The 10,517-nt window shown below is 41.2% G+C and overlaps 1 protein-coding gene across 2 annotated transcripts in view; it reads left to right on the forward strand.

Moving 5' to 3' along the window:
• Positions 1-10,517, forward strand: part of unc-13 — an 820,923-nt gene that overhangs the window by 279,884 nt on the left and 530,522 nt on the right. For both annotated transcript variants that reach the window (XM_071690929.1, XM_071690930.1), the window contains exons 7-8: positions 6,902-8,419; positions 8,971-9,090. In XM_071690929.1, the coding sequence (XP_071547030.1) occupies positions 6,902-8,419; positions 8,971-9,090 (1,638 nt within the window). The remainder of the gene's footprint in view (positions 1-6,901; positions 8,420-8,970; positions 9,091-10,517) is intronic.

Consider the following 10,517-nt stretch of genomic DNA (forward strand, 5'->3'; position numbering starts at 1 on the left):
GATAGAAGTAGTAGGTAGGAACATATAGGTAGGAGTTTAAAGTAGAAAAATTTGGTAGAAGTAGTTGATAAGAACATTGGGTGGGAGTGTTAGGTAAAAGTAGTCAGTAGGAGCATTAGATAGAAGCCCTTATGAACACTGTGCTAGACTTGCCCTCTACCAGTGACCTGTTAAGGGTGCGGCAGTAAAGGTTAAGAAGCAGCACTGGAGTTCACTAGAAATAGAGACTATTGCCATGGCCACCCCCTTGAGGGAGTTCCAGAAGGGAACAGGCGTCAGAGATATTGGTAGATAGATAGATAGACACCCACAGATAAATTGCTATCATAAGGTTGTAGGGGAGAAAGAATTCTACCTTGGTATTCACTGTGTTTTGTGGAAGTGGCAGGAGCGGTGGGCTTTGAACCCACTTTTTGTATCTCAGTTTCTAAGAATGGAGCAGAAGGAGTCAAGCAAGGTGCACTGTTTCTCCTCAAAGGCTCAAGCTGGGGGATTCGAAATGTGTGTGGTGGTAATCAAGGCAAGGAGAGTTAGGTATTATGTTTGAGGAAAGAAACCTAGATGAAACAAAGCACAAGGGTAGAGGTGAAGAGTGGTTGGGGAATTTCCTAGGGGTATAGTCAGGTTAATGTAAGGGCAAGAACCAAGGAAGGGGCAGCACTAATGATCGAGAGGGAATTGTGGGAATGTGTGAAAGAGTGAAGAGAAGTGAGTTCTGGATTGATACAGGTAAAAATGAAAGTGGATTTTGATTTTATGGGTGATTGATTGTGCTTATGCACCTGGCATTGAGAAGGAGGAGTATAAGAGGCAAGTCTTTTGGGAGCAACCGAGCGAGTGTGTCTGCAGTTCTGATTTCAGATACTGCACATTAGTGTTGGGTGATTTGAATGTGTTATGTGATAGTTGAGGGTATAACAAGGGGACATGTTTTCAGTGAGGTGAGTAGAAATGGTGAGAAGCTTGTGGAGTTGTGTGCTGAAAAATGACTGGTGATTGGGAATACCTGGCTTAAGAAGACAATTATATGTAAATATACATGAGTGAGTTGGGAAGATGATAAGAGGAAATTATTGAATTACATAGTAATTGATAGGTGTTTAAAAGAGAAACTCGTGGATGTGAATGAGCTGAGAGGGGCCGTTGATGGGATATCTGACCATATTTGATGGAGGCAAAAGTGAAGGTTTGCAAGGGTTTTTGGAAAAGAGAAAATGATATGAGTGAGAAGGGGATGGTGAAAGTGAGCTTTGAAAGATGTGTGTGAAGAAATATCAGGAGAGTTGGTATAGAATAGCAAAAGATGAGAGTAAACTAAGCAAAGGGAGTGGTTAATGAATGGGATATATTTAGGGAAGCATTGCTGGCATTTGCAAGAGAAATGTGTGGTATGAGGAAAGTGGATGGAGGGCAGGTGAGAAAGGGAAATGAGTGGTGGGATGACAAAGTAAAGTTGCCAGCGAAATAGAAGAGAGAGGTGAATGGGTAGTATTTAGAAGGTAGGAGTACAAATTATTGGAAGATGTATAAGATAAAGTGACAAGAGTTTAAGATGAAGGTGCAGAGGTGAAAAAAAAACGGCTAATGAGAATTGGGATGAGTGAGTTTCAGGAAACTTCAGATAGAGTAAGACATTTTGAAAGAAGGTTGACTTGGAACATCAGTGATGGGGGCAAATGGGGAAGAGATGACAGGTATGAATGAGGTGAAGGAGTGAGCATTTTAAAAGATCGTTGAGTATGTTTCATGGTAGGTTAGCAGATGTAGGGTGTCTAGGGTGAGGAGGAATTCAAAGTGAGAAAGTTGTGGAAAGTGTTTTGATGAAGAGGGAAGAGGTGGTGAAAGCCTTGCTAAGGTGAAATGTGATTGGAGTGGATGGTATTGTCTTTAATCTTTTTTAAGAAAAGGGGTAACTGTGTTGTGAATTTCTTAGGTAGGACTTGTTGTATATATTGGTCAGGGTAAGGTGCATGAGGATTGTCAGAATGTATATGGACAAGGGGTAAAAGTGAGTGTTCGAACTGTAGAGGTACATATTTGTTGAGTGTACCTGGTATGTTGTATAGGAGAGTGGTAATAGAGTGAAGGCATGTAAAGAGCAATAGGGAGTAATAATTTGGTTTCAAGAGTGGTAGAGGATGCATTGATCTGGTGTTTGCTTTATATGTGGTATTTATGGATTTGGAGAAAGCATATGAGAGGGTTGACCGAGATGTCTTGTGGAAGTTCTTATGAATATATGGTGAGGGAGGAAAGCTACTGAAGTTAGTGAGAAGTTATTATCAAGTGTAGAGCATATGTGTGAGTAGGAAGAGAAGAGTTTGAGTTGTTCTAGGTGAGTATAAAGTCTGTAAGGGATGAAGGGAGCCTGGGAAGTGAATCAGTGAATCAGGTGAGAAATCACAGACATTGGTGACTGAGTTTGCGAGAGTGTATGAAAGGAGGAAGTTGACAATAAATGTGAATAAAAGCAAGATTGTTAGGTTTAGGAAGTTAGAGGGACGCTTTAGTTAGGGTGTGAGTTTGAATGAAGAAAAATTGGAGGAAATGAAGAGTTTTAGATATCTGGGAGTAGACATGGTGACAAATGGAACCATGGCAGTGGAAGTGAGTGATAGGATGGATGAGTGGTTGAAGATTCTGGGACCACTGGAAAATGTGTGGAAAGAGAGGAATGTTGTCTGGGAGGGCAAAATAGGCATATTTGAATGTACTGTGATCCCAACAATGTTATGTGGATGTGAGGCATGGGCTATAAATGCAGATGTGCAGAGGAGAGTGGAGTGTTGGAAATGGAATTTTTAAGACAGTGTGGTGTGAGGTGGTTTAATCAAGTAAGTAATAAAAGTGTAACAAAGAGGTGTGGTGATAAAAAGAGTGTGATTGAGAGAGCTGAAGAGGATATGCTGAATTTGTATGGACATATAGAGAGAATGAGTGAGGAAAGGTTGACAAAGAGGATGTGTATGTCAGAAGTGGAGGAAACATAGAGAACAGGGAGACCAAATTGGAGACTGGGGCTTGAACATGCAGGAGGGTGAAAGACATGAATAGAGTGAATTGGAATGATTTTGTAGTCCTGTAAATGGACTGAACTAGGCATTTGATGGATCTGAGGTAAACCATACAAAGGTCTGTTAGGCTGGTTGTAGTTAAAGGGCTGTGATTTCAGTGCATTATACATGACAGCTAGAGAATGGATGTGAGTGGATGTTACCTTTCTTCATCTGTTCCTTGGTGCTACCTAGCTAATGTAGGAAATGGCGATCAAGTGAAAAGTTTTTATCGAGGATGTAAGGCATGTGTACGTGTAGGAAGAGAGGAAAGTGATTGGTTCTCAGTGAATGTAGGTTTGCGGCAGGGGTGTGTGATGTCTCCATGGTTGTTTAATTTGTTTATGGATGGGGTTGTTAGGGAGGTAAATGCAAGAGTTTTGGAAAGAGGGGCAAGTATGAAGTCTGTTGGGGATGAGAGAGCTTGGGAAGTGAGTCAGTTGTTGTTCGCTGATGATACAGCGCTGGTGGCTGATTCATGTGAGAAACTGCAGAAGCTGGTGACTGAGTTTGGTAAAGTGTGTGGAAGAAGAAAGTTAAGAGTAAATGTGAATAAGAGCAAGGTTATTAGGTACAGTAGGGTTGAGGGTCAAGTCAATTGGGAGGTGAGTTTGAATGGAGAAAAACTGGAGGAAGTGAAGTGTTTTAGATATCTGGGAGTGGATCTGGCAGCGGATGGAACCATGGAAGCGGAAGTGGATCATAGGGTGGGGGAGGCGGCGAAAATTCTGGGAGCCTTGAAGAATGTGTGGAAGTCGAGAACATTATCTCGGAAAGCAAAAATGGGTATGTTTGAAGGAATAGTGGTTCCAACAATGTTGTATGGTTGCGAGGCGTGGGCTATGGATAGAGTTGTGCGCAGGAGGATGGATGTGCTGGAAATGAGATGTTTGAGGACAATGTGTGGTGTGAGTGGTTTGATCGAGTGAGTAACGTAAGGGTAAGAGAGATGTGTGGAAATAAAAAGAGCGTGGTTGAGAGAGCAGAAGAGGGTGTTTTGAAGTGGTTTGGACACATGGAGAGAATGAGTGAGGAAAGATTGACCAAGAGGATATAAGTGTCGGAGGTGGAGGGAACGAGGAGAAGAGGGAGACCAAATTGGAGGTGGAAAGATGGAGTGTAAAAGATTTTGTGTGATCGGGGCCTGAACATGCAGGAGGGTTAAAGGAGGGCAAGAAATAGAGTGAATTGGAACGATGTGGTATACCGGGGTTGACGTGCTGTCAGTGGATTGAATCAAGGCATGTGAAGCGTCTGGGGTAAACCATGGAAAGCTGTGTAGGTATGTATATTTGTGTGTGTGGACGTATGTATATACATGTGTATGGGGGGGGGGGTTGGGCCATTTCTTTCGTCTGTTTCCTTGCGCTACCTCGCAAATGCGGGAGACAGCGACAAAGTATAATAAAAAAAAAAAAATAATATATATATATATTTTCTTACATATATGCATGTATATATATATATATTTCTTACTATTTGCATTTAACTCAGGACCAATATCTATGAAAGAGTCCTGGTGTTACCCAAGAGCTTTCTAAAGGCTCCTGAAGTCCATTCTGCAATATTTAAAGTAGAAGGAAATGTAGACTCATTTGGAGTAAGAAGTTCTTTGACAAGACTGTTCCTAATGATACAGCCTCGCCAAAGGTCACTTTTCACTCGCAGTATAACCTGGAGTAATACATATATATATATATATATATATATATATATATATATATATATATATATATATATATATATCCTCTTGGTCAATCTTTCCTCTCTCCATGTGCCCAAACCATTTCAAAACACCCTCTTCTGCTCTCTCAACCACACTCTTTTTATTTCCACACATCTCTCTCACCCTTACATTACTTACTTGATCAAACCACCTCACACCACACATTGTCCTCAAACATCTCATTTCCAGCACATCCACCCTCCTGCGCACAACTCTATCCATAGCCCACGCCTCGCAACCATGCAACATTGTTGGAACCACTATTCCTTCAAACATACCCATTTTTGCTTTCCGAGATAATGTTCTTGACTTCCACACATTCTTCAAGGCTCCCAGGATTTTCGCCCTGTCCCCCACCCTATGATTCACTTCCGCTTCCATGGTTCTATCCGCTGCCAGATCCACTCCCAGATATCTAAAACACTTTACTTCCTCCAGTTTTTCTCCATTCAAACTTACCTCCCAGTTGACTTGACCCTCAACCCAACTGTACCTAATAACCTTGCTCTTATTCACATTTACTCTTAACTTTCTTCTTTCACACACTTTACCAAACTCAGTCACCAGCTTCTGCAGTTTCTCACATGAATCAGCCACCAGCGCTGTATCATCAGCGAACAACAACTGACTCACTTCCCAAGCTCTCTCATCCACAACAGACTTCATACTTGCCCCTCTTTCCAAAACTCTTGCATTCACCTCCCTAACAACCCCATCCATAAACAAATTAAACAACCATGGAGACATCACACACCCCTGCCGCAAACCTACATTCACTGAGAACCAATCACTTTCCTCTCTTCCTACACGTACACATGCCTTACATCCTCGATAAAAACTTTTCACTGCTTCTAACAACTTGCCTCCCACACCATATATTCTTAATACCTTCCACAGAGCATCTCTATCGACTCTGTCATATGCATTCTCCAGATCCATAAATGCTACATACAAATCCATTTGCTTTTCTAAGTATTTCTCACATACATTCTTCAAAGCAAACACCTGATCCACACATCCTCTACCACTTCTGAAACCATATATATGTGAAATATGTATTTTTTGATAGTTTTATTTTTATTTCATGAAAATAATGATAAACATTTCTCCATGCCTGAGTGTAGGTGTGGGATAATTTTTTCCACATTTGCTTTAAATATATCGATATTTAGGACCCCTTGTAGCCTAGGTATATGTAGAATTAAAATTTATTTGTAGTTTGGATAGGATATTTGCTATATATATATATATATATATATATATATGTATATATATATATATATATATATATATATATATGAAATGAAGTTGATTTATAGTGGATATTATGTTACTTCTTAGTTCTCTTTAGGTGTTGTAGAGAAGTTGTAATTACAAGCATAGGATGTCATGTAATGAACATATTGATTTAAGTGAGTGTATGGATAGATGAAGGAGTGGATATTAAGAGTCACACCAGAAAATCTGATTTTAGGCTTTATGTTAAGATGACTGTTGGTACTGTAAATTTATAGTGTCATATTTGATAGGAGCTACTTTGGTGATGTTGATTTAACAATTATAGAAGAGTTGGTTTTTAGTGCTTTAAGCTGGAAGGGATAAGACATTGGTCTGAGTTTATTCATTATTGTTGCTAAGCTGAAGTTTTTAGGTTCACTGTGACCCAGTAGTTACTTTTTAGAATGGGGGCAGATGGGTATTTTTAGGGACAGAGGCCATGAGCTAAAAAGTTGATATGTAGAGTGAACTAAATCTTGAGTATTTTCTTCATCTCTGATCATGCACTAGTGTTGATCATTATAGTTACTATTTGAGGATTTAGGAGCAAAATCTGGTTTTAGGTGTGGGTTAATGGGAGTAAGTGTGCATTTTGCAGTTACTGACACCGAATTTGGGTGCACTTATATCATTCATTGTAAAAGGGAGATAAGGTTAGATGCAGCAGCATATGGTCTAATTATTGTTTGTGAATAGGTTTAGAGATCAGTAAGGTTGCAGATGTTGGTATTATAGGTTATAGTTGTTATGGAGATGTATTTTTTGATAAATGAACCAGGCAGTTGGGTATGGGTGGTGTGGGTGGTGGTGCCCGGGCTTACTGTGTGGGTTGTCTCTCCCTCAGCTCTGGACCCAGTGCTTCCCAACGGCCCCTGTTGCAAAGGGGAGACTAGCCAAGCTTCCGCCTCCATTGTCGGGGCTGGAGGCTTGGATGCTGCCCCTTCCTCCTCCCTCTCTCCACCTTCCTCCTCTACGGGTGCCATGTCGGCCACCCGCCCAAGTCTCTCCACTGTTAAGCTCCTCAATACTGTTACGTTTGAGACTATTGACTCTGGCACTGACAAAGAGGATGATGCTGATGAATGTCTGGACTCAATGCCAGCTTTCAGATCCACCCTTCTTACCACTGCCGCCTCAGAGACTGTGGACTCTGGCATTGGCAATGATGAATTAGGTGCTGAAACTAGCATTTCTAGATTTCTTAGTAAAAGTGATGATACTAGAATTGAGCCAAGTGATACTCTGAGTGAAAATGATGTGAACGGATTACCATTTAGATTTAGTTTTCAATCGTCATTGTCACAAAAGAACATTGAACTCACATCCCCTGATAGTGATGGAAAGGCCTTCACATGGAACTCAGAAAATTGTGTCTCTAGTGTCTCCACCTATGCAACAACCCAATCTAGCCCAAAAGTTACGCTTGTTACTACAAAATTTGCTTCATTATCAGTGTCGTCACCAGATAAGGAGATCCCTTGTAAAACTTTCCCTGAAACCTCCAGCCCAAGTGCCACACCCTCCTCAGGGATATTCAACATCAAGCTCCTGAAAGAAAACCTTTTAAGAGAATGTGAAGGACTAGATCCTTTGCATACATCACCCAACTTGGAGGATTCATCATCTACCTGTAGTTATCTAACGTTATCTGGCTCAAGTGGCTTCTTCTCTAAGTCTAATGCCACTGACGAGGTACCGTCCCCTAAGACCTCGCCAACAACTGAAACAGAATACCCCTCTGAAGTCAATGGTGATGTGCCGTCCAGCACATTCAGCTTCTTGAGGTCTCCAGCACAGACCGAACCTACTTTCCATGAAACTCCTTCACAGGAAGCCACCACTGACTCGTCAGAGCAAGATCCCTGTGTGGAATCTTTTGGGCGTACAAGGTTCTCTTTTCTTACAAAAGCTTACCTCCCACCTTTGGATAGTTCAACCGAGGAGAATGGGACCACGACAGAGCTCAGGTGGTCTCCCTCCTCAGAGAAACCCATCTCGTCGCCTACATCAGGATTCACCTTTGCTTTCTCAAGGACTAGTGAAACCTCTACTACCACACTCACGAGTGCCACCACCACACCAGTCATCACCGCCGTCACAACTTCTCCATGTGGAGAGAAGTCTAGATTTTTCTCCTTCTTAAACCTTAGACATTCCCCTGGTTCAGTGTCACCTCCCTCACCAGCTGATAGTAATGGTGAGAAAGTTTCATCCCCTGGAAGTAGTCACAAGCTCATACTAGAAGAAACATCAAAAATATGTGGTGATGAAGCAGTTAAAGATGAAAAATCAGAGAAACCCCTTTCTGAAAAGAGTCGCAAAGGGGCCACAGAGACCAGTCAATCAGGAGAGGAAAAGAAAGGTAACCCTAAAACCTGTAAGGACTTCACTTTGTTCGAGTGTTCCAACAACTTTTTTATCATCTTAAAGTTTTCTTCCAAATATGATAATGAACACTCAAGCAAAGCATGATAAAGATTTATGTACTGTAGGAAGACACTGTAATGATGTTAAGCGATATTGTACCTTTAGTATGAGCAAGAATTTAGTCTCATGGGTCAGTAAGCTCTAGTATATCCTGTATAATAGTAATGCACTAAACAGTAGATGTGATCAACATATGACAGTGAATTTTGTACTATCAAAAACTGGCCTATTATTTTGATTTTTAGAGTAGAATGTTTCTTAGGTAAGAGACAGATTTTATGTTCATATCACTGTCAACCATTTCTTTTATTTTTCATGATCCTGTAATAGCACGCTGAACTCACTCTGATTTCCAAATAATTTTCTTTTTTCCATTTTTGAGTATACCATTGTCCATAGTATGTTCCCACTGGGCTAGATCTTCTGTAGAAGTACCTGCTTCAGCAGTCATGGACACGACACCTCGCCTGATGGGTTTCCTTACAGACCTGGAGGAGACGGAGGCGCAGGAGTTGCAGAGGAAGTTGGAGATCCTTAACCACATCATGGACCAAGGGCCACGTGGTGCACCAGGGACTACTAGGAACCCCCAGCTCAATCTCATGTGTGAGTGTTTAGGTGTTATGGTGTACATGTGGGAGGGGAAGCCTGTGAAATGTGAGGAGATGAACACCATTGATAAAGGTATCCCTCACTTATACCATTCATAAATGCCAAATTGGCAGGTTATTTACCTTTTATCATCCAAAAATTCACTTTTGTCTGGGTCAAGTTGGAACTTAACTTTTGCTGGGAATGGAGCTCCCATTTTACTGGGAAACTTGTAAGGAAGGGGATCAAGGTAAAGTGGAAGAATGAGCATCTGATCCAAATTCACTGATGACTCTTCATATTTATGAAAAGAGTACAAATAAAAGTGGGTGTGCTACCTCACTACTGTGGGAAAAAGTGGATAGGCATTGGACATGTGAAAGTAAATGGTATGCTGAAACAAAGTGAGCTAATATAACTTGGATGGACTGAGGACAAGGTGTAATTTCCTTTGCAGAGATAGTGAAGGGTGTTGGATGGGGTAGATAGAGTGGGGGATATTGACTCTTGACCTGACCTATATTCACTTAAGGATGTTAATCACTATTTATGAATACTGTTTAGACATATCTACATATACTTTTACATGTTTACACACACACACACACACACACACACACACACACACACATTTCTTTCTTCATACTATTCGCCATTTCCCGTAGGTGTTTGCTTTGAAGAATGTATGTGAGAAATACTTAGAAAAGCAAATGGATTTGTATGTAGCATTTATGGATCTGAAGGAGGCATATGATAGAGTTGATAGAGATGCTCTGTGAAAGGTATTAAGAATATATGGTGTGGGAGGCAAGTTATTAGAAGCAGTGAAAAGTTTTTATCGAGGATGTAAGGCATGTGTACATGTAGGAAGAGAGGAAAGTGATTGGTTCTCAGTGAATGTAGGTTTGCGGCAGGGTTGTGTGATGTCTCCATGGTTGTTTAATTTGTTTATGGATGGGGTTGTTAGGGAGGTGAATGCAAGAGTTTTGGAAAGAGGGGCAAGTATGAAGTCTGTTGTGGATGAGAGAGCTTGGGAAGTGAGTCAGTTATTGTTCGCTGATGATACAGCGCTGGTGGCTGATTCATGTGAGAAACTGCAGAAGCTGGTGACTGAGTTTGGTAAAGTGTGTGAAAGAAGAAAGTTAAGAGTAAATGTGAATAAGAGCAAGGTTATTAGGTACAGTAGGGTTGAGGGTCAAGTCAATTGGGAGGTAAGTTTGAATGGAGAAAAACTGGAGGAAGTAAAGTGTTTTAGATATCTGGGAGTGGATCTGGCAGCAGATGGAACCATGGAAGCGGAAGTGGATCATAGGGTGGGGGAGGGGGCGAAAATTCTGGGAGCCTTGAAGAATGTGTGGAAGTCGAGAACATTATCTCGGAAAGCAAAAATGGGTATGTTTGAAGGAATAGTGGTTCCAACAATGTTGTATGGTTGCGAGGCG

The sequence above is a fragment of the Panulirus ornatus genome, chromosome 49 (genome assembly GCF_036320965.1).
Source record: "Panulirus ornatus isolate Po-2019 chromosome 49, ASM3632096v1, whole genome shotgun sequence".
In the NCBI taxonomy this organism is placed as follows: domain Eukaryota; kingdom Metazoa; phylum Arthropoda; class Malacostraca; order Decapoda; family Palinuridae; genus Panulirus; species Panulirus ornatus.